Raw genomic sequence first — 27208 nt, forward strand, 5'->3', positions numbered from 1 at the left:
CAGTGTGTTTACAAAGTTATGGCTGCAAAGAAAGTGCACAAAACGCAAGACCAACAGTCAATTTGAAATTTGAGGGATCCATTCAGAAGTCTAACAACAGCAGGGCAAAAGGTATTTTTGAACCTGAAATTTGAGAAGTTCATCCAGAATTGAAAAGTGTGGTTTTGGAAAAGCAGAGTCCATGTTTCCAGCATTAAGTCCTTCAATGATTTTTTTTAATTTCAAAAATATACTTCATAAAATATTTTGATCTGTACAATTGATAGTGCCATTCATAGGTCCACCTTCCATTTCTTTACATAGAGATCAGAATTAATCATTTGTATATACAGGTCTGTAACTATCCATATACTTAGCTGAGGTGTCAGCACTTCTGAGCAGGCCCCATATTTTTCCTTTTGACAGTCAGACGTTTACACTGCGGTCTTTCCCCACTGCGCCTTGGTGGCAGCTGCCCCAAGCTTCAGCACAACCCTCAACACTTAGTCCTGGACCTTGGAATGTGCCAGTCCGTAACACTGTCAGGGTCAGCTCCTTCAGCTGGAAGATCAAGTTTCGGATAGACCAGAGTGTGTCTTTGACCCAGTTGATGATCCTCCAGGCACAGTTGATGTTCGTCTGTGTCCCGGGGAACCGACCATAGAGCACGGAGTCCCGCAGCACGGAGTTGCTCGGGATGAACCTCGACAAACGCCACTGCATTCTTTTCCAGACTTCATTTGCGTAGGCACGTTCGAGAAGGAGGTGTGTGACAGTCTTGTCTCCTCCACAGCCTCTTTTGAGGGCAGTGTGTGGTGTGGCAGAGTCTGGGTGTGCATAAAGGATCTCACAGGCAGAGCCCTTCTCACCACCAGCCAAGCCATGTCTTGGTGCTTGTTGGAAATTTCTGGTGATGAGGCATTCTGCCAAATGACTTTGACAGTCTGCCAAGGGGACAGCTCGACTGGATCCACCCTCCTTTTCCCGTAGGGTCTCAAGGACACTACGTGCTGACCACTTCCTGATGGACTTGTGGTCAAAGGTGTTTTTCTTCATAAATTTCTCCACAAGGATAGGTGATATGGAATGGTCCAACTACTTGGAGGTTCCACGGCAGCGAGGCCAGGCCCATCCTTCGCAACACCGGGGACAGGGTAGAACCTCAGTACGTAGTGACACCTGGTGTTTGCATACCGGGGATCCACACGCCCAGGTGGCCATTAGGGTGAGGTTGGCATTGGGTGTGTTTTTTCCCCTGTTGCCCAGATCTTTATACGTAGCGTCCCTTCGGACCTGGTCCATCTTTGATCTCCATATTAAAATGGAAGCTGAGCTGAGTGACAGCAACAGCACAGGTTTTGGCAATAGGCCAGACCTGTGCCACATATAACAACGCTGACATTGTTTAACACCTGATGGCCAGGTTTTTACCCATGATGGAGAGTGACCGTAGCTTCTATCTGCCCAGTTTCTGCCTCACTTTCCTGATATGCTCCTCCCAAGACTTGGCACACACCCCAGCCCCTCCAAACCAAATACTCAGCACCTTCAGGTGGTCGGTCCTGACGGTGAATGGGATGGAGGGTTGGTCGGCCCAGTTCCCGAAGAGCACAGCCTTGCTCTTGCCTCGGTTTAACTTGGCTCTCAAGGCCTGCTTGAACTGGTCACATATGCACGAGTCTCTGATCCCTGAGGAAGGGCTTATGCCTGAAACGTGCTTCTTGTATGCAGCCCGACTTGCTGTGCTTTTCTAGTGCCACACTTTTCAACTGGTGAAGATGCTGTTTTTGAACCTGCACAATTGTAATTTTGTTGGGGGCGGTGGTTTGGAGAAGACGGAGGGTTCTATCTTCCTGCCAAGTTGCAGAAAAGGTACAGGTCCATCCTTTCCTATGGCCACGGCCTTCAGCTTGTCCCCACCTACCGAGGCCCTGGCTCCGCCTTTGCTCCGCTCCCTTCCATAGCTGTCAATCAGCCTAGTCCTCTGGAGGGGGTGACGCAGGAGGAAGGAGACGCCATTAGACAAGAGGGCAGTGGCTTGTTTACTGTGGCAGGCTGACTAACTGACTTCCCAATTACAACAGCTCTTAGCTCGCCGCGGTCTCATGCGATTGTGCTCGAATTTTTGTTGGGCTCCGTTTCTCTGCTGATTATGGCGAGTGCCGGCGCTGGAGGCGGTAAAACCTATTCGTTTAAAGTTGTCCTGCTGGGGGAAGGATGTGTGGGAAAGACGTCTCTGGTGTTGAGATATTGTGAGAACAAATTCAACGATAAGCACATCACTACACTCCAGGTTCGTCATTCCTATTCCTCATACCTCTTTCACTTCAGTTTCCATTTCCCACGGCCACCCGTGGGTTTTGGATCATTGTCCCCCTCACTCTGGTGGGGCAGGCGGTCAGTTCTCCTGGCAGCGAGGAGGCCCTGCTGCCGAAATGTGAAAATCATTTCCTATTGTACGCTTATACCAACCAACTGACTGTAAGTTGTGTGACCCACAGTCACACATCAGTGTTATTTTTGTTGTTTTGCCAGCGATCAGTGAATCTTTTGGGGGAGCTGGAAGGAGGAGAAATGCTTCGCCCTTCATTTGTTAAGAAGGCAGATAGTTCTTAAAACAAACAAAGCTCACAAATGATATTTTGCCATTAAAATTTGTGGGACGCGTATCAGATTCATTCACAGGTTGGCCAAGTTTCGTTTCCGAAATATCTTCAGCAACACTTCCTAAATTTTATGTTATTGGCGTTTGTGCTTCATTTTCACTTCTTGCATGCAGGACCATCTTTTAAAGGCTTATACAATTCCATTGAATTCGGAACTTCCGCAGCTAATTTTTTTAATGGAGTGGCAAATTGAAAGTTTGACGTTTTTTTCACAGAAACGAAAGTATGGAATTTGGTTTCGTGGCATTTCGTCGCATTGTTTTTGGTTGTGAAATAAAGCATGTTTCACATGACGGTAGGGTTTAGTCAGGGGATTTTGTAATCATTGAGTTTTTTTTTCTTTTAACTGCTTGTGTTCTACAAAATATCGAAAATGACTTGATCTTTGAGCCCTAGTTGAGGAATAAAATCAAAATAATGCTCTGTATCATTGACAGTTATATTTCTGGAATACTAATTCTTGAAAGATTATTGACCACTTTTAAATAAATCTGTTAACTAATCAAAATAAAAAAAATTCTGCAACTGGTTGTTTCAGAATCAATGCAACTGGAAAGACAATTTATAAAAACTTGGTAAATATTTGGAAAACATGAAGATTGATAAGTCTCCAGGGCCAGACCAGATTTATCCTATGCTGCACTGGGAAACGATAAAGAAGATTGCTAAGCCGCTGGCAAGGATATTTGTCTCCTCACTGTCCACAAGAGTTGTACCGGAGAATTGGAAGGAGGCGAATGTTGTTCTTGTTTTCAAGAAGGGTAATAGGGAAATCCCTGGCAATTACAGAACAGTCTTAAATATGTGGTCAGCAAAGTTTTGGAAAGAATTCTGAGGGATAGGCTTTATGACTATTTGGCAAAGCATAGTGTGATTAAAGGCAGTCAGCATAGCTTTGTGAGGGGCAGGTCATGCCTCACAAATCTTATTCAGATCTTTGAGGAGATGTCAAGACAGGTCGACGACATGTCAAGCAGTGGATGCGATGTATATGGACTTCAGCAAGGCATTTGATCGGCCTCCCCATGGCAGGCTCATTCATAAAGTCAGGAAGTATGGGATACAGGGAGATTTGGCTATCTGGATTCAGAATTGGCTGACTGACAAGGCAGAGAGTGGTTGTGGATGGGAAGTATTCTGCCTAGAGGTCAGTGTTGAGTGGGGTCCCGCAGGGCTCTGTTCTTGGGCCTCTGCTCTTTGTAGTTTTTATAAATGACTTCGACAAGGAAGTTGAGGGGTGGGTTAGTAAATTTGCAGATGACACAAAGGTTGGAGGTGTCATTGATAGTATAGAGGGCTACTGCAGGCTGCAGCACGACATAGACAAGATGCAGAGCTGGGCTGAGAAATGGCAGATGGAATTCAACCTGGATAAATGCAAAGTGATGCATTTTGGAAGGTCGCACTCGAATGCTGAATATAGGATTAAAGATGGGATTCTTGGTAGTGTGGAGGAACAGAGGGATCTGGGTGTGCAAGTACATAGGTGCCTCAAAGATATTAGGAAAGTATAAAGGAGACGTCAGAGGTAGGTTCTTTACGCAGAGAGTTGTGTATGCATGGAATGCGTTGCCAGCTGTGCTGTTGGAAGCAGAGTCATTGGGGACATTTAAGTGACTGCTGGACATGCACATGGATAACAATGAGTTGAGGGGTGCTTAGGTTAAGTTACTATATTTTACGTTAGGATTAAATCTCAGCACAACTATCGTGGGCCAAAGGGCCTGTTCTGTGCTGTACTTTTCTATGTTATATGTTCTATGTAGCCTCTCTGGTATTTGAATATATTACCAGAAGTAACATTCATTTTTTAGATGCTTGATTTTAGTGTTATTAAGCTTGCTATAATTTATTAGAAGACACAGCTGTTCTTGTCTCTTTTCCGTTCATTCAAATTTGATGTTAAAATTTCCTGTTTTCTGTCGAGTGATCCACTTTGGCCATAGCCTTTGTCAGTAATATAGTTAAAGATTAAGAACCCATAAATGGATGTATTTTAATAATTGTGTGCAGAAGATATACACATACAGAGAGGTTCTTGGACTTGTTGGCTTTCTTTATTCAATCATGGGATGTGGGTGTCACTGGCTCCTGTATTTGTCCCAGCAAAGGTGGTAGTGAGTTGCCGCACAAAGTCCTTGGGGTGTAGGTACATCCACAATGCTGTTTTGAAGAGAGTTCCAGGAATTTAACCCAACAACAATGAATGAACAGCTCTGTTCCAAATTGAGATGATGTTTTCATCTTATTCTGTTGAATAATTGATTCCCGATTTTTTTTTTTTGTTTTACTTTCTAGTCAAAATAAATGCCATTTTGTTTTCTTGTTTTAAAGGAATTGAGGTCAAGTTTCTTTGTCTTTGCAAAGCTTTCACAAAAAGGCAAATAAGATTTGAATATGCATTGACAGTATAGTTAATTTGAATATCATCGATACTCTGAAATTGAGAGGTTTGAACTGCCTCCAGTTTGCATATTCGTAACTGACTTTTCATGACCCACAGGATAATATCTTTTATATCGTAAAGCATCCCAAGGTACTTCACTGAAACATTTACCATATGTTTAGCTACATGAGTAGCTATGAGAACAGACGACCAAAGATGCAAGTATCTTGGAGCAGTGGAGTAAACCATCGTTTGCAACAGCATTGACACATATGGTGCCCTTAAAGTAATAAAATGTCTGTGACAATTCACAGAAGCATTATAAAACAAAATATGAAATCAGTGCCACTGCAGTCACCCGGGCCATCTTCCAGTTTATATGGAGGTCAAAGATGGACCGGGTCCGAAGGGAATCGCTGTACAAAGATCTGGGCAATGGGGGAAAAAATACACCCAATGCCACCCTCACCCTGATGGCCACTTTTGTGTGTGGCTGCATCAAGCTGTGCGTGGATCCCCGGTACGCAAACACCAAGTGTCACTACGTACTGAGGTTCTACCTGTCCCCGGTGTTGCGAAGGATGGGCCTGGCCTTGCTGCCGCGGAAGGCTCTGAGTAGTTGGACCGTTCCGTATCACCTGTCCTTCGTGGAGAAGTTTATGAAGAAAAACACCTTTGACCACAAGTACATCAGGAAGTGGTCAGCACGTAGCGTCCTTGAGACCCTTCAGAAAAAGGAGAGGGCAGATGCTATCGAGCAGTTCCCTGAGCAGACTGTCAAAGCCATTTGGCAGAATGTCTCATCTCCAGAACTTTCCAACAAGCACCAAGACATGGCTTGGCTGGTGGTGAGAAGGGCTCTGCCTGTGAGATCCTTTATGCATGCCCGGACTCTCAGCCGCATCACACGCTGCCTTCGAAGCGGCTGCGGGGGGGGACGAGACTGTCACACCTTCTTCTGGAATGTGCCTACGCAGAAGAAGTCTGGAGAGGAATGCAGTGGTGTTTGTCGAGGTTCGTCCCGAGTAGTGCTGTGACGTGGGACTCCGTGCTTTACGGCCTGTTCCCAGGACGCACACCAAGACGAACATCAACTGTGCCTGGAGGATCATCAACTCGGTGAAGGACGCTCTCTGGGTGGTCTGAAACCTGTTGATCTTCCAGCTGAAGGAGTTGACCCCGACTGAGTGTTGCAGACTGGCACATTCCAAGGTCCAGGACTACGTGTTGAGGGAAGCGCTGAAGCTTGGGGCAGCTGCCACCAAGGCGCGGTGGGGAAAGACCACCGTGTAACATCTGCCTGCCTAAAGAAGAACAGGGGGTCCGCGCAGTCATTTGGGCTCTGCTGACACCTCAGCTAAAAATGTAATCGTACCGACCTGTAACTAGGAATGATTACTCTGTTTCGATATGCAAACAAATGGAATGTTTACATATATATGACATGTCCAACTGTACAGACCATTAAAGTATTTTATGAATAAAGTATATTTTTGAAATTTAAAAAAAATGAAATCAGGCTACATAAGCAGATGTTAAGTGAGATAATCAAAAGCTTAGTTAGAAGTTTTTAAAGAGCGTCTTAAAAGAGGAAAGTAAAGTAGAGAAGCAGAGTGCTTTCTAGACTTGGCACCCAACAATTGGAGACATGACTACCAGTATGCAGAGTTTAACATTGAGATGCACGCGAGATAGAATTAGAAGTGCATAGATATTTTGGAGAATTGTGGAACTGGAGCAGGTTACCAATAAAGGGAAGGATAAGGAAGTGAAGGGATTTGGATACAAGGCTGAGAATTTTCAAATTGAGACATTGCTTGACTGAGACCAGTGTATGTTAATGAGCTAAGAGGTGATAGGGAAACAGGGGTTTTGAGCAAGTTAAAACACAGGAAGCACAATTTTGGATGACTTCAAGTTAGGGTAGAAGTTGGAAAATCTGCCAGGAAAACAATTGGAATAGTCGAGTCTACAGATAATGAAGACATGAATGGAGTTTCCACCAGCAAATGAAGTGGGTAAAGTTGCATGCTGTTACAGAGGTTGGGATAGGTGATTTTGGTGATCACAAGGATGTCCCAGAGAGGGTGCAGAATGTTCTCAGGGGGGAGAGGGGGTAGCAGGAGGTCATTGTCCACATTGGAACCAACGACATTGGAAGGGAAAAGGTTGAGACTCTGAAGGGAGATTACAGAGAGTTAGGTAGAAATTTAAAAAGGAGGTCCTCAAGGGTAGTAATATCTGGATGAACTCAGGGCATGGTGAGGAACATGGGACTGGGATATCATAGCAATTACAGAAACATGGCTCAGGGATGGGCATGTCTGGCAGCTGAATGTTCCAGGATACAAATGCTACAGGAAGGATAGAAAGGGAGGCAAAAGAGGAGGGGGAATCGCATTTTTGATAAGGGATAGAATTACAGCTGTGCTAAAGTAGGATATTCCTGGAAATACATCAAGGAAAGTTATTTGGGTGGAACTGAGAAATAAGAAAGGGATGATCACCTTATTGGGATTGTATTATAGACCCCCCAATAGTCAGTGGGAAATTGAGAAACAAACTTGTAAGGAGATCTCAGCTATCTGTAAGAATAATATGGTGGTTATGGTAGGGGATTTCAACTTTCCAAACATCGACTGGGACTGCCATAGTTTTAAAGGTTTGGATGGCGAGGAATTTCTTAAGTGTGTACAAGACAATTTTCTGATACAGTATGTGGATGTACCTACTAAAGAAGTTGCAAAACTTGACCTACTCTTGGGAAATAAGGCAGAGCAGGTGACTGAGGTGTCAGTGAGGGAGCACTTTGGGGCCAGCGACCATTATTCTATTCGTTTTAAAATAGTGATGGAAAAGGATTGACCAGATCTAAAAGTTGAAGTTCTAAATTGGAGAAAGGCCAATTTTGACGGTATTAGGCAAGAACTTTCAAAAGCTAATTGGAGGCAGATGTTCGCAGGTAAAGGGACGGCTGGAAAATGGGAAGCCTTCAGAAATGAGATAGCAAGAATCCAGAGAAAGTATATTCCTGTCAGGGTGAAAGGGAAGGCTGGTAGGTATAGGGAATACTGGATGACTAAAGAAATTGAGGGTTTGGTTAAGAAAAAGAAGGAAACATATGTCAGGTACAGACAGGATAGATCGAGTGAATCCTTAGAAGAGTATAAAGAAAGTAGGAGTATACTTAAGAGGGAAATCAGGAGGGCAAAACGGGGACATGAGATAGGTTTGGCAAATAGAATTAAGGAGAATCCAAAGGGTTTTTACAAATATATTAAGGACAAATATATTAAGGACAAACTAGGGAGAGAATAGGGCCCCTCAAAGATCAGCAAGGCGGCCTTTGTGTGGAGCCGTAGAAAATGGGGGAGATACTAAATGAATATTTTGCATCAGTATATATTTACTGTGGAAAAGGATATGGAAGGTATAGACTGTAGGGAAATAGATAGTGACAACTTGCAAAATGTCCAGATTACAGAGGAGGAAGTGCTGGATGTCTTGAAACAGTTAAAGGTGGAGAAATCCCCAGGACCTGATCAGGTATACCCGAGAACTCTGTGGGAAGCTAGAGAAGTGATTGCTGGGCTTCTTGCTGTGATACTTGTATCATCGATAGTCACAGGTGAAGTGCCGGAAGACTGGAGGTTGGCAATCGTGGTGCTACTGTTCAAGAAGGGTGGTAAGGACAAGCCAGGGAAGTATAGACCAGTGAGCCTGACCTCGGTGGTGGGCAAGTTGTTGGAGGGAATCCTGAGGGACAGGATGTACATGTATTTGGAAAGGCAAGGACTGATTCGGGATAGTCAACATGGCTTTGTGCATGGGAAATCATGTCTCACAAACTTGATTGAGTTTTTTGATGAGGTAACAAAGAAGATTGATGAGGGCAGAGCAGTAGATGTGACCTTTATGCTCTTCAGTAAGGCGTTCAACAAGGTTCCCCATGGGAGACTGATTAGCAAGGTTAGACCTCATGGAATACAGGGAGAACTAGCCATTTGGATACAGAACTGGCTCAAAGGTAGAAGACAGAGGGTGATGGTGGAGGGTTGTTTATCAGACTGGAGGCCTGTGACCAGTGGAGTGCCACAAGGGTCGGTGCTGGGCCCTCTACTTTTTGTCATTACATAAATGATTTGGATGTGAGCATAAGAGGTACAGTTAGTAAGTTTGCAGATGCCACCAAAATTGAAGGTGTAGTGGACAGCGAAGAGGGTTACCTCAGATTACAACAGGATCTGGACCAGATGGGCCATTGGGCTGAGAAGTGGCAGATGGAGTTTAGTTCAGATAAATGCGAGGTACTGCATTTTGGGAAAGCAAATCTTAGCAGGGCTTATACACGTGATGGTAAGGTCTGAGGGAGTGTTGCTGAACAAAGGGACCTTGGAGTGCAGGTTCATAGCTCCTTGAAAGTGGTGTCGCAGGTAGATAGGATAGTGAAGAAGGCGTTTGGTATGCTTTCCTTTATTGGTCAGAGTATTGAGTTACAGGAGTTGGGAGGTCATGTTGCGTCTGTACAAGACATTGGTCAGGCCACTGTTGTAATATTGTGTGCAATTCTGGTCTCCTTCCTATCGGAAAGATGTTGTGAAACTTGAAAGGATTCAGAAAAGATTTACAAGGATGTTGCCAGGGTTGGAGGATCTGAGCTACAGGGAGAGGCTGAACAAGCTGGGGCTGTTTTCCCTGGAGCGTCGGAGGCTGAGGGGTGACCTTATAGAGGTTTACAAAATTATGAGGGGCATGGATAGGATAAATAGGCAAAGTCTTTTCCTGGGGTCGGGGAGTCCAGAACTAGAGGGCAGAGGTTTAGGGTGAGAGGGGAAAGATATAAAAGGGGCAACTTTTTCACGTAAAGGGTGGTACGTGTATGGAATGAGCTGCCAGAGGATGTGGTAGAGGCTGGTACAATTGCAACATTTAAGAGGCATTTGGATGCGTATATGAATAGGAAGGATTTGGAGGGATATGGGCCGGGTGCTGGCAGGTGGAACTAGATTGGGTTGGGATATCTGGTTGGCATGGACGGGTTGGACTGAAGGGTCTGTTTCCATGCTGTACATCTCTATGACTATGACTCTAAGTCAGAAACTCATCTTAGAATCAAACACAACACTAAGGTTGCAAATAGGCTGGCTTAATGTTCCATTTTTTACATGGAAAGAAATGGAGTCAATAGCCAGGGAGCAGAAAGCAATGGCTTTAGTCTCCTCAAGATTCATTTGAGAAAATATGTGGCCATCTAGTATTGGATGTCAGGTAAACAGCCTGATAATTTAGCAACAGTGGAAAGTTGAGTGGTGGTGCCAAGATAAAGCTGCATATTGTCATTGCGTGTGTGAAAACTGATGGTGTGGCTTTGGATGATGTCACTAAGAAGCAGAAAATGGTTGAGAAACAGGATGGAGCCAAGCATAGATCCTTAGGAGAAATCAGACATAACATAGAATCTGGAAGAGAAGATATTGCTAGTGACTCTCTGGCACTGATTAGACAGACAGACACAAAAAAAAGAGTTTTGCAGTGACAGTACTCAGCTGGATGACAGCAGAGTGATAGTGTATTCAAATGTCAAGGATGCAGAGAGATTGAGAAGGACAAGGATGGAATTTCACAAATTGTCATTTGTGAAGTTGATAAAAGCAGTTTTGATACTGTAACAGTCGTGGAAACCTGATTGATGTGATTCAGATGTGGAGTTCAGGGAAAGGTAAGCCTGGATTTGGAAAGTGACAACATGCTTCAGGACATTTTGAGATGAAGGGAAGGTTGACAGTGGGACAGTAATTTCCAAGGTCAAGGATCGAATATAAAAATAGAGATGTCTTGCTAAAAGAATAAAAGGAGCTATTTAGACCACTCCTGAAATATTGTGAATAGCTTTGGTCTCCTTAACTAAGGAAAAATATACTCACAGTGGAGGCAGTCCAGAGAAGACTCACGTGGTTAATCTTTGGTATGGAGAAATTTTCTTATGACAAATGGTTGAGTTGGTTGGGTATGTACTTGTTAGAATTTGGAAGAATGAGTTGTGACCTTATTGAAACAAGATTTTTAGTGGTTTGACACAACAGTTGTTGAGAAGTTATTTCCCCTTGTGGGAATGTCTCAGACCAGGGGGTAGATTCTCAATGTGGGATTGGTGGGTGGGGTGGTAGAATCTTTAGGAACCTTTATCACAAAGGACTGCAGAGTCTGGGTTCCTAAGTATATTTAAAGCTGAGATAAACAGATCTTTGAACCAGTTGTGGGGAATAGGCAGGACTGTGGAATTGAGGACTGTCACATGATCTCATTAAATGGTGAGCAGACCTGCATGGACTACTTCTGCTCCTACAACTTATTCTTAATGGGTTTTTTTGCGAGAGGTGTCAAGAAGATTTGAAGGAGTTGTGGACAGCATCTGAAAGGAGAATATCATTTGTACAATATTGAATTAGATAGAACAGAATTTCAAGAGCTTAACAGCCAAGACAACTGAAGAAATGAAAATCGGGAATGTGCAAAAGTGGGAATTTGAGAAGTGCGGAAAACGCTGAAGCTTGACAGGCTAGCAGAAGTTGAAAGGGTGAGAGCTTGTGGAGGGATTTCAAATAAGAATGAAAATGTTAAAATAGAGATTTTGTTGAATTGGGAGCCAATCTAGATCAGCACTAATTTATAACATAACTGATCTTTTCATTGCTCATATTACGAGGGGCATGGATAAGGTCTTTTCCCCAGGATAGGGAGCCCAAAACTAGAGGGCATAGGTTTAAGGTGAGAGGGGAAAGATTTATAAAGGAGGTAAGGGGCTATTTTTTCACACAGAGGGCGGTGCATGTATGGAACGAACTGCCAAAGGAAGTGATGGAGGCTGGTACAATTACAACATTTAAACGGCATCTGGATGGGTGTATGAATAGAACGAGTTTAGAGGAAGATGGGCCAAATGCTGGCAAATAGGACTCGATTAATTTCGGATATCTGGTAGGCATGGACAAGTTGGACTAAGAGGTCTATTTCCATGCTTTACGTCGCTATAACTCTATGTAGGTCATAGAGCAGAACAAAGGGAGTAGATTGGTAGAATTAAGATTAAAAATCGCACACTGCCAGGTTATAGTCCAACAGGTTTATTTAGAAGTACTAGCTTTCAGAGCACTGCTCCTTCATCAGTGGGGCAGGATCATAAGATAGAATTTATAGCAAAAGATCACAGTGTCATGGAATTAAAATGATATATTAAACAAGCTTGGATTGTTGTTTTATATATGGTTTTAATTACATGAAGCTGTGATCTTTTGCTATAAATTCTGTGTCTTATGATCCTGCCCCACTGATTACCTGATGAAGGAGCAGTGCTCTGAAAGCTAGTACTGTACTTCCAAATAAACCTATTGGACTATAACCTGGTGTTGTGTGATTTTTAACTTTGTCCACCTCAGATCAACACTGACACCTCCACATCAGAATTAAGATTGCAATACCTGTTGGCTGAAATTAGAATTTGTTAAATTGAATGCTACTCTCCACAAGCTGTGGTTGCTAATCTTTGGAACTTGACAACTGCTCCATTCTCTACTTGAGCACCAAATGCAGGTAGTTGGAAATAGTGGACCAAATAATTGAAATCTAACTTGTTTATGAATAGGAGGGGTTTGGAGGGATATGGGCCGGGTGCTGGTAGGTGGGACTAGATTGGGTTGGGATATCTGGTCGGCATGGGCGGGTTGGACCGAAGGGTCAGTTTCCATGCTGTATATCTCTGTGACTCTATGACTCCATGTCATTGAAAAGTGCTGCTGACACATCAAATGGGTCTACTCCAAGCCAGCTTTATTTCTGTGCGTGATTTTTTTTCACTCGCTGAGTTGTTTTGTTGTCTGTAAATTCAGGTAACTGTTTATTGTTGATGTTAAAGATGCAAAATTTGAAACATCAGATATACTCCACTTTTTAAAAAGTAAATATTATTCTATTGCTTTTTTAAATATTCTTTGTGTAATAGCTTTTGCACCAAAGATCTGCTGTTCCACAACTTGTCTTTGTCCATTTTTAGGCATCATTCTTGACCAAAAAACTGAATATCGGAGGCAAAAGAGTAAATATTGCAATTTGGGTAAGTATTCAAATTTGTTAAATTAATTTGATCACAACATTGAAAAATTTTTATTGACATTAGAGTTTATGTGGTATAAGCCCTATTTTTCACTAACACATTAATTGTAAAATAGTTGTTAAAACATGAACCAATCCCAGTGAAGATGATATTTTTGTTCCGTTTTGTTATTGTGATATTCAGCTTTCAGAGCTGAAAATGTGTTGCTGGAAAAGTGCAGCAGGTCAGGCAGCATCCAAGGAACAGGAGAATTGACTTTTCAGGCATGACCCCTTCTTCAGTGCTGAAGGGCTGAAGCATTTTTGAATATTATGTATGAATTAGTTTTCTTTTCCTTTTATCTGAATTTTTCTTAAAGTGAAAATTTAATGAATTGTTTTTGCTGTGATAGTCGTCCTCATTTTTATCAATTTTACAAACTATTTGAAACATACTTCATTTATAATTATTCACAAAATGGGCGGCACGGTGGTTCAGTGGTTAGCACTGCTGTCTCACAGGAACAGGGTCCAAGGTTCGATTCAGGCCTCGGGTGACTGTCTGTGTGAAGTTTGCACATTCTCCCTGTGTCTACGTGGGTTTCTTCCGGGTGCTCCAGTTTCCTCCCACAGTCCAAAGATGTGCAGGTCAGGTGAATTGGCCATGCTAAATTTGGTCTGGGTGAGTTACTCTTCGGAGGGTTGGTGTGTACTGGTTGGGCCGAAGAGGGAATCTAATCTAATCTAATCAAAATATTGATTGAATTAAGTCCTTGTATGGTTCCATTCCCTTGTAGTGGAACACCATAAGCAGTGTGTTTTCAGCAATTGCTTCTGTCTGTTTCTCCAGAAGTTTATCTTCATTGTCCCCTAAAGATCTGCATGTGGCCTCTTTCTTATACATGAGGTGCTTCTTGGCAACATTATCTGTAAGCCCAAGAGCTGCATTAACATTAGCAGATGCTTTCCAGCTGTACTTTTCGACCTCTGTGGCCTCCACTGTGCTAGCGAGCATTGATGATTTTCTTCTTCTGGTTAGCCAATGTCACAAACACAAAAACTATTCACTTTTAAATTTCACAACATACTCCACCCCTACAAACACCATTTACCACTGTCAGTTGAGTGAAACAGTTTAAAATCTTGATATGCTCAGTGTGATTTCGAATTTCTAAATTCATGAAGATGGCTTACTTACATTGTATTTCTGGCCTCTATCTCAGCTCAAACTATTCATGACTTTGCCATTTACAGGCTTGAAAATTATTTGTTTTCTTTGCTGACCTTTCCATCCTCCACTGTCTGTCAATGCCACATCTAAAAGTTTGCTGTTTCTGTCCTTTCTCATACAGACCTATCTTCTTCTGGGCAGTCCTATGAGATTGACGATAACTTGCTCTTACTGTGGTTCAGTGAGTTCTGAGGTGGCTGATGAATGATCCTCAGGCACTGCCACATGTGGGACAGGTAGTGCTTGAAGGGTTGGGCTGTTGAGTGTTTTCCTGTTTGTGTACTTTATGCAAGGTCTCGATATCTGTCTGCTCTTGTCAAAGTCTTTCTGTGGTCAGCACCTTCCCAAATAAATGCTGTCCATTTTGGTTGGTTACAAGACAAGGACATCTTAAATAAGGGCATCTCTAAAATGTTTTTCCGCTGTCTTCCTAAGTGTCTTCTGCCACAACCGAATTCAGAGTTGAGTAGTTGCTTTAGGAAACAGAAGTCAGATATAAGGATGACTTCCCAAGTGGAGTTGCTCTTGAATGATTAGTGCCTCAATGCTGGTTGTGCTAGCTTCGAAGGGTATTGTTGTTGGAGGATTCCATTTCCTGCCCCTGGATTTGGAGGATTCTATGAGAGGATTCTATGAATGCAGCACTGGTAATATTTCTGTAATGTTTTGAGATGCCTGTTGTAGGTTAATAAAGTGTCCATTGCCTACAATCAGGAACGAGGGGGTCATTACTGCTTGGTAAACCATGTCATTAGTCTTGGGTTTGAGATCCTGGATAGATGAGCTGACATGTTAGAGGCAATGATTAACTTCATTATGTATGTCTGCCTTTATGAAGAGGAGGGCTCCAAATGTATAGAAAATGATCCATATTTTCCCAGACCTTGCAGTTGATCTCAATTGATGGGAGATAGCTTGGAGGATGACTGTATTTTTCTTGGTATTTTGTGAAAGGCCTGTACTAGTTTCCACACACTCAAAATGTTCCAAGTTCTAACTACCTTGCAACTGTCAGTCCCTCAGTTATCTTAGTGCTCTTCATGGCAACACTTTGTTTCTACATCTCTCTCTATTTTAAGTCTCCTCCAAATCCATTGCAGAGAATTAGTCTCTTGACTTCTTGAGACACCTTGCATTTTTATTTGCCCATCTGTGAAGAATTAGAACTTTTTATTAGTCCCATATCAATAGAAATCGTTGTATGTTCTGCTAATGTGGAATTAAAAGTAATTATGAAAACAAACCTTTGTGTTCCAAACCAGGATACAGCAGGTCAGGAAAGGTTCCATGCTTTGGGTCCGATATATTACAGAGATTCTAATGGAGCCATATTAGTGTATGATATCACAGATGAAGACTCATTTCAGAAGGTGAGTTCTTAAAGAATTCAGGCATGAAGATGCAATTGAGCTTAAAACTGCATAGTTACAGTTTTCCATAATGACACAGTATAGCTAATACTAAGTTGAATGTTACAGAGGAGAAATGGAAAGATATAGTACTTTGATTTAAGTTTTGTGAAATCTTGTAGTCTTTATTAGTTTGAAGTTATAAATTGGTTCATGCCAGGGCAGTAACAAGTGGAAAAAAAATTATGTCATCTCTCATTACTTGATCCATAGAGCAGAGAAACAGACTGTTCGGTCCAACTCATCCATGCTGACAAGATAGCGTAAACTGTTTTAGTCACGTTTGCCAGCATTTGGCCCATATCCCTCTTAAACCCTTCATGTACCTATTCAGGTTCCTTTCAAATGATGTAATTGTACCTGCCTTCACCACTTCCTCTGGTAGTTCATTCCATACACGCACCACCCTCTGTGTGAATAAGCTGCTACTCTGGTCCCTTTTAAATTTTTCCCCTTTTCACCTTAAGCCTATGCTCTCTACATAACGCTCTTCTTGCACAATTCAGTGAATTGTTCTTGTCTGGAACAAGCATTTTTCTTATACCCTTTTCCTATGATTGTTTTCATCTTGAAATTGAACAAAAATCCAGGAATCAATTTGGCTAATTGAATTTTTCTAAAAGGTATCTTGAAAATTTAGCTTTCCTAAACCCTTCCCTTTGATCGTTGAAGACTTGTGAGAGAAATGATAGGGCAACATTTGGCATACAAATTAAATATTCCATGAAGAAAGCTTCAGAACTTCACAACCTCCAGATGTTCTTAAATGCTTTATTTTTTGAAGTGTCATATTTGTTGTAAATTATTAAATTGAACAATCAATTTGCACATGGCAATTCTCAAACAGCAGTATGATAACCAGAGTTGGGGAGGGGGGCAGGTGTTGATTGAGTGAACAATTGGCCACGACATTAAAATAAATCCCCTGCTGTTCATCAAAACAGTACAGACGAATTTCTTATGCCCATCTAAGAGGGCAGGTGAGGACTTGGCTTAAAGTCTAATCCAAAAGATGACAGCTTTAACAATGTAGCACTTCCTCAGTGCTGCATTGAGCTGCAGTCTGGAGTTTTGTGTTAAAGTTCTGGAGTGTGACCTAACCCTCAAATTTACCACAGCTGACGCTTGGATGATAAAGGTTTTTTTTATGTGCATGGTGAAATTTTGAATGAAGAAACTATGCACTAATACTTACAAAATCTAATGCTTTTTTAGGTGAAAAATTGGGTGAAAGAATTGCGGAAAATGTTAGGAAATGATATTTCTTTATGCATTGTAGGTAAGTGTTCATCTCATCTGCTAGTAAATGATTTTGTTTTTAAATAATAATCTTGAGTTGAATAATGTTTCAGAATTTGATATTGTTCTAAAATAAAGATTTGAATTTTAGCTTGGATGCATATTACATTATCATTGGGTGGGTCAGGAGTAAGTGTGATGTTTGGAGATCAGGAAACCTGATAGGTTTCCTGAATCTTGACTTCTTTCTTTCTAGGTTTCCTACCAAAAACCAACCTGCTATGTTCTCCAACAAACAGACTACATTCCAAAACTGCAGCTGATGTGCTCTCAAAGGTCTAATTGGTGGAGGGGTGAAGACACTGGTGTAGAAGATATAACTGAGGGGGGCGTGGGGCGGAAATTGATGGTGATTGGAGAGAAGGTGGTGTGGGGCTGAAGAATCATGAAGTTGGAGGAGAGTGGGTTGGGAATGTAGAGGTTTATCTGGTAACTTATTGCACTTGGAAGATGCCCTCATCTTCCTATCGCATAAGCTATAATGTAAATGCAGTTATTTCATGAATCCTGTTCCTCTCGCTTTCTTTTACCTACTGAGTTTTCCAAGGCCTGGAAAACCCAATTACTATCTATGATTTAAAAATCACTGTTAAAATGAAGGCATGTGACTTCAGTAAACTATTTTAAAATCAACCTGATTTTATTTTTGGCAAACTGATCATATGGAGTGATAAGAATGCTAGATGCCATTAAATTAAACATCTCATTACCTTAACTTCGAATTTATATGACTATAGAACCTCCTGGCCAAAAACTGGTCATTGAGATATATGGTTTTGTTTTAGTATTATATGAGGATAAGATTATCCTGGAGCATTTAAGTTAAATGATTAAAAGATTGCGTTTTATGTCAGCGAAATATTTTTCCCAAAACTTTTACAAACATCCTGTATTTTAAAAGTCAGTATTGAAGATTTCCCTCATGTGCTATTTTGAGTGAAATTTTAAATAATTTTTACAGTTTCATTTATGATTTTGTTAAATGTTCTACGGAGAATAAATATCGCCCTTCTGTCAAATGCCTTAACTTTACTAGCACATTCCGAGTTACGGTGGTGTGTGGCTTAGAAGGAAACTTGCAGTTGTGGCATGTCTGTGAATCTGCTGCATTTATCCTCCTAGGTAGTAGGGGTCACAGGTTTGGAAATTGCTGTAAAGGGAGCCTTGTTGCATTACTATAATTCATCTGGTAAACAGTGTGCTCCCTTACTACCACTGTGCATTAGTGATGCAGGAAACAAGTGTTGATGGTGGCAGTTATGGTGCCAATCAAGCAGGTTACCTTGTCCTGATTAGTATCAAGCTTCTTGTGTTGTTTGAGCTGCACCAATCCAGGAAAATGGAGAGTATTTTTTCTCACTCCGAACTTCTGCCATGTAGATTTTGGACAGGGACTGGCGGGACAGTTTATAACCTGTGATTTGTTTGTGTAGCCACAGCATTTATAATGTTGATCCAATTCAATTTCTGGTCCATGATAATCTTCCAGGATGTTGATCGTGGGGTATTCAGAGACGGTAATGCTTTTGGATGTCAAGGGATTACATTCTCTGTTGCTGTAGATGTCATGCCCTCCTTTTAAGTGACATGAATGTTGCTTGCCACTATTAGCCTAGATCTGAATGTTGTCTAGATTAGAGTGGTGCTGGAAAAGCACAGCAGGTCAGGAAGCATCCTAGGAGCAGGAAAAGTCAACGTTTCGGGCAAAAGCCCTTCATCAACCCTAATGAAGGGCTTTTGCCCGAAATGTCGATTTTCTTGCTTCTCGGATGCTGCCTGACCTGCTGTGCTTTTCCAGCACCACTCTAATCTAGTCTCTGATTTCAAGCATCTGCAGTCCTCACTTTTGCCTACTGAATGTTGTCTCGGTCTTTCTGCAAATGTATGTAGAATATTCAAGTCAGGTGTTGTGAGTAGTGCTGAGCATCATGCAATCATCAGCAAATGTCCCCACTACTGACCTTAGAATGGATGTGACTCCACTTAGTGGAGAGTTTCTTACTGATTCACATTGTCTGTAGTTTTATTAGGGTTCCTTGAAGACATACTTGGTCTAATGCTACCTTAATGTCAATAGTAGTCACTCTCACTTCACCTTTGGCATTCAGGTCTTCTGTCTGTGTTTGGACTGGGCCTGTAATAAGGTTGAGAGCTAAGTGGCCCTGGTGCAACCTAAACTGATCAACATTGAGCAGGTGACTCTTTGAAAGTTCACTTGATTGAACTGTAGTAACTCCTTCCATCACTTTGTTCAAGAGCAGACTGATAGAGTGGTAATTGGCCAGGTTATAGTTGACCCTCTTTTTGTGCTCAGGACATACCTGGGCAACTTTCCACATTGCCAAATAGATGCCTATAACTGTTCTGGAACAGCTTGGACAGGAGCGCAGCTAGTTCCGGAGCACAAGTCTGCAGCACTATTGTTGGAGGATGCTGAGATGGGTCCCCCATTCAGCACTTCTGGTGAAAGATGCATGCAAATACTTCAGACCTGTCTTTTGCAATGACATGCTGGTTCCCCATCCTTGGGGATACAGCAATTTGTGGAATCTCCAACTCCTGCCAGTTAATTACCATTCGTGACTGAATGTGACAGGACTGCAGAGCTTAGATCTGATCCATTATATGTGGGATCACTTAGCATTCTTTACTGTATGTTACCTCAGGTATTTAGCGTTTCACCAGGTTGACACCTGATTTTTTTAAAGCATGACTGGTGCTGCTCCTGCATGCTATCCCACACTCTTCTTGTATTCGGCTTATTTTCTAGCTTGCTGGTTGTGGTAGAATGGGGAATATGCCAAGTTATGAGGTTTTAAATTGTTGTTGAATACAATACTGCTGCCTGATCGCCAACAGTGCCTCATGGTAGCCCAGTTTTGAGTTGGTGGGTGTGTTCAAAAACTGTCCCATTTAGCAGGTTGATAATGTCACACAGAACAACAGAGGATATCCTCAACAGAGATGATAGAACTTTGCAAGGACTATGCAGTTTTTACTCCTACCACTACTATTGTGGACAGATGCATCTGTGACCGTTCGATTGATGAGGTGTGATATTGCAGCTTTACAGGATACCAGTAAGGCCACTTTTAGAATACAAGGTTCAATTCTGGTCTCCCTGCTATAGGAAAGATGTTAAATTTTAAAGGGTTCAGAAAAGATGTACAAGGGATTGGAGGGTTTGAACTATTGGGAGAGGCTGAGAGGTGATCTTGTAGAGCCTTATAAAACCATGAGGGGAATTAATAGTATTAATAGACAAGGCCTTTTCCCCAAGGGAGGGGAGTCCAAAATTAGAGGGCATAGGTTTAAAGTGAGAGGGGAAAGATTTAAAAGGATCCAAAGGGACAATGTTTTCATGCAGAGGCTGGTGCATTTTTGGAATGAGCTGCAACAGGAAATGGTGAGGCAAGTACAATGATAACATTTAAAAAGGGTTTAGAGGGATATGGGCCAAATGCTAGTGAATGGGACTAGATCACCTTAGGATATCTGGTCAGTGCAGAAGAGTTGGACCAAAAGGGTCTGTTTCCATGCTGTACAACTCTATGACTCTATACGTAGAGTTTTGGCCTTATTTTTCCAGTAATTTGTCACAGTTATTATAAACTAAATTTACAAAACAGTGATAACTGTCATGAGTTCCATCTTATCAATGCATGAGACTAATGTCTAAGTGTTAGAATTCCAAAATGATCATGGGATTTATATTTTGAAAAGGCCAGAAACAAAAACTCAGTTTATGAACTTCATCTTAGTCACAAGATTGTGATCAGCTATTTGACAATATGTCCTGAGTGAGTTTTGTTTCGTACTTCACCTAAAAGTTGTTTGAAACTGTAATGTCTTATGGAGTGATTTAAGATAATTGTCTTAAACATCAAATATAATAATGTAATTATCTGTATACTTATAAATATACTGCAGTCATTTTCAGTTATGTTGTTTGTTGAATTCACCAAACCTAAGTCCAAATAGTAAATAATTCAGGACATCTAATTTGGAAAATGATACCAGAGAATAACTTCAGTGGTCAAGTGATGTCACATATGATGTCACACATGTCACATATCTATGATTTAAAGTGTCAATGGTTTAGCTTGTTGGATGTGTTATTGAGGAGTAAGATGCAATTTAAAATTCAGTTATGCTACTAGTGCAAACCCAAAGTTTGAAGTTTTGCCTGTAAGGGACATTGTCCTGGTCTGAAAGTGTACATTGCTGCTTTGTTGTATTTCATCTTGGTGAGATCAAAAATATTAATTGGAAATTGCTTGGAGGAAAATTTATATCTTCAAGTTAACTGTTTTGATGGGATGATATTTCCTATGGTAGGGGAGGTGACAAGGTGACATGTTTTTAAATTGTTGCAAAACAGTAAGAGGTTACCAGAAATATCTTACAGAGAGGATTGTTGGAATGCTAAGTGCCTTGCTAAAGGTAATGTTTGAACTAGAAACCACCGCACTAACAGATCTTTTAAGGAAAAAGTGGGGGAAAATTTGAAATAGAACATGATTGTGGGCTCTGGGGATTCGAGAAAGGCAACAGGCTTAGTTTTCACTGGAAACAACCGGCACAAAACTTGCTGGGCCAATGTAAACATACGTTATCTAAATCAAGAGCATGTAAAGGCTCCTTTGACCCTACCCTACCATTCAGAGTGATCATGACTGATCTTCAACTTCCTATTGGATTATTCCCAAATCCTTTAAATACCCAAAAATCTAATGATCTCTATCTTGAATAAACTCCATGACTGAGCATCCATAGCTCTCTGCATAGAGAATTCCAAAAATTCACAACTCTTTAAATACTTAAGCTTCACTTCATCTCAGTACTAAATGGCCCTGCTCTTTTTCTGACACTGTGACACCTGGGTTTAGACACCTAAACCAAGCGATACTGTCTCTCAGCATCTTGCTAAGATCCTTAAGAAGTGTGTATGTCGCAATTGAATGCTGTGAAAGACATTTAGGTAGCACCTATCACAACCACCAGCTGTCCCCAGGTACCCTAAGATCAATAAATTACTTTTGAACTGTAGTCACTGCTATTATTGTAGGAAATGCAGTAACTAAGTTGCACAAGACCAGACTCCTGAAAAAAAACTAGATTCTGATCAGAGAATGCATTAGTTTGATGTTGATTTAGAGATCTTTGAATTTCTATGTAGTTGGTCTAAACATAAACCAAGATTGTTGGAAATGACCAGATTGCTTTAGGATTGTTGAAATGTTGTGGTTCTGTTCGCCGAGCTGGGAATTTGTGTTGCAGACGTTTCGTCCCCTGTCTAGGTGATATCCTCAGTGCTTGGGAGCCTCCTGTGAAGCGGCTCCCGGCACCCGGAGGAAACATCACAGAAGCGCTTCACAGGAGGCTCCCAAGCACTGAGGATGTCACCTAGACAGGGGACGAAACGTCTGTAACACAAATTCCCAGCTCGGTGAACAGAACCACAACAACGAGCACCCGAGCTACAAATCTTCTCACAAATTTTGATTGTTGAAATTCCAAAACTTCTGTATGTACTGTATTATTTCCAGAACTTAGATATGTAAGAATATGGGATTTTAGTGAAATAAATGTTCAGAGAATACACTCATGTATATTTGATTTAATGAGCAAAGTTTTTGGTTTTCAGTAAAAAGTTGATGGAATGGTTGAAATTGCAGAATCTTGCATTAAATAGAATTTGATCCTGATTTAAAACTCATTGGCCTTGATGAGAAAGATTAGAATGCTGTTTGTGTATTCTAACCAATTTGAAAGCCTAGTACCTGTGATTCTAATGTTTATGTGCTTCTTTTATCAGGTAACAAATTAGACCTTGAAAAGGATCGTCATGTATCAGTTGAAGAAGCAGAGGTGTAAGTGCACAAACATTCTATTTTTCGCTCATTGCACTAATTGAATTGCAAAATCAGCCTTAATTTAAAACTTGGATGTTAACTGATATTTGTACAGGTACGCTGAATCAGTTGGAGCAAAACACTTCCATACGTCGGCTAAGTTGAACAAGGGAATTGAAGAACTATTTCTTGACCTTTGTAAAAGTAGGTGAAATTTTGCCTCTTAATTATAACATATTGGATGTTAACTGTTTGGTTAAAAATGTTGAAATTCAATTTAATTGTTAGAAATAATAAAGAACTCTTCGCATGTATCATCAGTGATTCAAACATCTGATGAAAAATGGAAAAAGAATGTTCTTCTTGGTAGATATTCAATTTAATTGGATGTTACAGAAGAGTAACTGAAGTTATTTTCCTAATTTCACTTTTTTAGCACATATTATTAGACATATAGAAATGTTGAATGGCTGATTTAAATGTGGCAACAAATTTTTGACACATCCCCTTATCCACTTTGACAGTTTGTTTTCAGTAAATGTTTTCAGTCTGTTAATTTCACAATTCAATCTATTTAGTCCTGTTCCCTTACTCTTTATTTTCTTCACATCCAGTATCCTTTCATATGAATTTCACTTCAAACAATTTCTAATAAAGCATTCTAACTCATTACTTTGTAAAACAAAAATACATTCTCCTAACCTGTCTTCATGCCTGGGCAAATCAGTTGATGTGCCTGGTTTGAATTTAAACAAAAGCCGGTTAGTTAACTGTTCCTTGGTACGTTCTGTATGGCAATGTCTTTACTAACTGGTGCCAATTACCAACTAATCTGCATCCTCCCCTCATGCAGTGTTAGTTGTCATTCCCTTTGAGATTTGAGATTTTTATGTTTCTTACCTGATGAATGCAAGACATAAGGCTTTGATAGCAATACAGTACTCAGTCTCTTCTGTACCTTCATAGCTTTCACGATCTTCTAAATCAAAGTGCAAAAAGTGTGGAAACTGTATTTAAACTTCTTTTTAAAATATAGACTCAATGTTATCTCCTTTTTTTTGTACTGAACAAGTTTTACTTTTGTTGAAGAGTTGTGGTGCTGGAAAAGCACAGCTGGTCAGGCAGCATCCGAGGAGCAGGAAAGTCAATATTTTGAGCACAAGGTCTTCATTGGGAACGAAGGGGTGGCCCAAGGGGGCTGAGAGATAAATGGGAGGGGGTGGGCTGGGAGGCAAGGTATCCTTGCATGTCCTTGGCCGCCTCCACCATCAAACTCTAGACACTGATGCCTGGAGGAAGAACGCCTCATCTTTCATCTTGGGACCCTCCAACTACATGGGATCAATGTGGATTTCACCAGTTTCCTCATTTCCTCTCTCCCCACCTTATCCCAGATCTAACCTTCCAATTCGGCACTGCCTTCTTGAACCTGTCCATCTTTTTTCCCATCTATCTGTTCCACCCTCCTCTCTGACCTATCACCTTCACCTTATCTTCACTTACCTATCACATTCTCAAGTACCTTCCCTTCCCCCCCCCCATTATCTCTCAACCCCCTTGGGCCACTCCCTCATTCCTGATTAAGAGCTTATGATTGAAATGTTGACTGTTCCTCTCCTTAGATGCTGCCTGACCGGCTGTGCTTTTCCAGCACCACATTGTTTGACTCTGATCTCCAGCATCTGCAGTCCTCACTTTCTCCAAGTTTTGTTTTTGACCTATTTTCAGGAATGATAGAAACAGCCCAAGCTGAAGAAAGGGCAAAAGGTAATGGCAATGGCCAATCTGCAAACACAAGAAGAGGTGTACAGATAGTTGATGATGAACCCCAACAACAGAGCAGTGGAGGCTGCTGTTCTTAACTGACCAAAACTGTTGAGCTTTGTTTTTGACGTGGAGACTGCCATGCATCACATCACATTTCTTATCAGCCGAATGTTGTGTTTTAAAACTCATCTTAAAGGACTAAAAGTGCTAAACAAAATGAAATGTGTGACCAGAAGGTTTTGCTTTTCCTTTTTTTTTTACACTTGTCTGAACAGAAATGATCTATGGCTTTTGTCATGAATCTTATTTAGAATTGACTTTTTTTTTAATTGAGAAGCTGTATAATTTGCATGAAACATTTTAGCATGTAGAAGCTCCAGTTATATTGTCCTTTTAAAATCAGATCTCTATTATTTAATAACTTATGTACATGTTGAATAGTACACATTTGACTATTTTTGAACATTACTAAATGTGCAGATTCAGTCAATTATTTTCTAGTTTGAGCAGGGTTTTGCACAAGGCTCTCCCTATTATGAGTTTATTCATCTATTTCTTAACATGGTGAAAACATGCATAAAAATGTCATATTAAATATTTTATCCACTTTACAAGGCGTGTATATCTTATAAACTTTAGTTTTTCCAAGAGCCAGTGTGAATGGGGGTTGAAAGCATTTAAACAATGGCCCAGCTTTTGCTGTAACAAATTTTCTAATGACACCAGTTGTTGGATAGATTTATTCTTCAATGTTTAGGTTTTCCTTTTTGTAAGCCAAATAGCTGGAATTCATAGTTGATGATTCTGTAGATGAGGGAAACATGGCACCTGGTGCTCAAGCTAACAAGACAAGCAACTATGTCTCCTTAATTAATGAGGCTGAAGGATTGAGGAAAAAAGGAACAATGGCAAAGGAAGAGTAAATTACTGGATGAATTTAATGTCAGCTAACATGGAGCAAAAAAGCTTGGATTTAGAGAGGAGAGACCAACGAAAATGCTTTTTTTAAATGAAATTTTATATTTTTAAAACCTTGAACAATTAATGCCTAAAATAATAAAATTCCACACTTAACTGTTAATTATCGGCGCTGAGGATCTTGGATGGCAATTTTTGACTGTTATTAGATACTTTAAGAGATATTTACATTTGTAATGACAAGAATTAACTTTATGACCAGTTTTAGTTTGCATCTACTGTGCAAATAAGCACATTGATTGCATTGCAATTGTGAAACACTTTCATGAAATTATCTTGGACAGCAGTTTTAGGGTATTGACATTGACTATGCATATGCTTCTCAACTGTATTTGCTATGTGACATATATGCGTAAATAATGAGAAGAATAGTTAGTCTGTTACTTTGACAGTAAAATCTGGGCCATTGCTTCTGTCAAAGTATATTTATCTCACCAAAATTTGAAATAAAGGGGTGAAATTGACCTTTAGTAGTGTGGAAATGAGCGATAACCAAACTACCCTAAGACCCATTTCCCAACCAATACTTTGGAACTGAAGTAGGTTTTGCAAATTGACAACAAAGGTCTGAGGGAAAATATAGTTTATTAAATTTTTGTGCACAGTGTCTGTGAGAAGAAATGTAATGTTTTTTGGATTATGGTTTAAAGGTGCAATGCAAAATTTCTTACCTGTAAATCTAAATCAATGTAATAAATGCACTAAAGAGGTATCTGTGTTAAAGCACTGCTGGGCGTTTCCTTGATTGGGCTCCTTTAGCATAAATATCTCGTTAAGGAGCTGTAATGTATTTTAACCCATTTTCAACAAGTGGATGTTAACATGGTAAGTACAATGGCTATAAGGTTGGTCTTTATCAACTGTACTAAAATCAATTATAGTGAAGTTGAGCATGTTACTACTAAATCTATCGTGAACCTTTTTTATTATTTTTTTCAGACAGATATGTCTAGAACCTGTGAAATCTTTAATTGCTTCAAGTCAAACATAGAATGATCAAGTTTAAGAAAAAAACTTGACACTCTCTTAAACTCAAATCATGATTTATAAATTAAAAGAGAGAAGGGAAATATTCAAGTGCTTGCATTGCAGAGGGATGGCTTACCAATGCTTTCATGGAAAACAAATGGAGCATTCTTTAAAGAGTAATGCTTCAGATAAGAAAAAAATTGATCTTGAATGATTGTCAAAAAATTTGAAAGGAATTTAATAAATAGTTGGAATAAGAAAGGAAAACTACATCTACATATAAAGGAAAAGGGACAAAAGCAGAAATTGCTGGAACAGCTCAGCAGGTCAGCTGCTGTTTCTGTTTTTGTTTCTGATTTCCAGCAGTCACTGTTCTTTCAGTTTCTGTCAAGGAAAAGAGGTTCCCTGAAACGAATACAATATCATACTAACGCTAGATTTAATTGGTGATTAGAGGAACCAAGGAAACTGAAAAATGTACATCTACATCAACAAATGACAGCAATGAAATATCATTTCAATGTAATAGAGCAGTGGCCAGGAATGTACTTAGATCTTTAAAAGCTAACTGGGTTTGAAAT

At 40.6% G+C, this 27208-nt stretch overlaps 1 protein-coding gene across 2 annotated transcripts; it reads left to right on the top strand.

Moving 5' to 3' along the window:
* The first annotated feature begins 1975 nt into the window (after nt 1-1975).
* On the top strand, nt 1976-26368 carry LOC122559757 (ras-related protein Rab-21). Of its 2 annotated transcripts, none has more exons than XM_043709730.2 (7): nt 1976-2272; nt 13082-13141; nt 15613-15720; nt 16975-17038; nt 22877-22931; nt 23029-23117; nt 24619-26368. In XM_043709730.2, exons 1-7 carry the CDS (start codon nt 2132-2134, stop codon nt 24645-24647), a joined length of 546 nt encoding a protein of 181 aa, XP_043565665.1. In that variant the 5' UTR covers nt 1976-2131; the 3' UTR covers nt 24648-26368. The 2 variants fall into 2 exon arrangements, with proteins under 2 accessions (XP_043565665.1, XP_043565664.1); XM_043709729.2 differs by having other exon boundaries at nt 1982-2272; nt 24642-26368.
* The last annotated feature ends 840 nt before the right edge of the window (nt 26369-27208 follow it).

The sequence above is a fragment of the Chiloscyllium plagiosum genome, unplaced genomic scaffold (assembly GCF_037043375.1).
Source record: "Chiloscyllium plagiosum isolate Xiang-an unplaced genomic scaffold, Cpla_swu_hap1 HiC_scaffold_19, whole genome shotgun sequence".
Lineage (NCBI taxonomy): Eukaryota > Metazoa > Chordata > Chondrichthyes > Orectolobiformes > Hemiscylliidae > Chiloscyllium > Chiloscyllium plagiosum.

What these genes read in the sequence shown, in the direction of transcription:
- LOC122559757 (XM_043709729.2), top strand. Translation starts at nt 2,132, where the DNA reads ATGGCGAGTGCCGGCGCTGGAGGCGGTAAAACCTATTCGTTTAAAGTT. An exon ending in TATTTCTTTATGCATTGTAG is followed by an intron (nt 17,039 to 22,876) that starts GTAAGTGTTCAT and finishes TTCTTTTATCAG; the next exon opens with GTAACAAATTAGACCTTGAA. An exon ending in ATTTCTTGACCTTTGTAAAA is followed by an intron (nt 23,118 to 24,641) that starts GTAGGTGAAATT and finishes ACCTATTTTCAG; the next exon opens with GAATGATAGAAACAGCCCAA.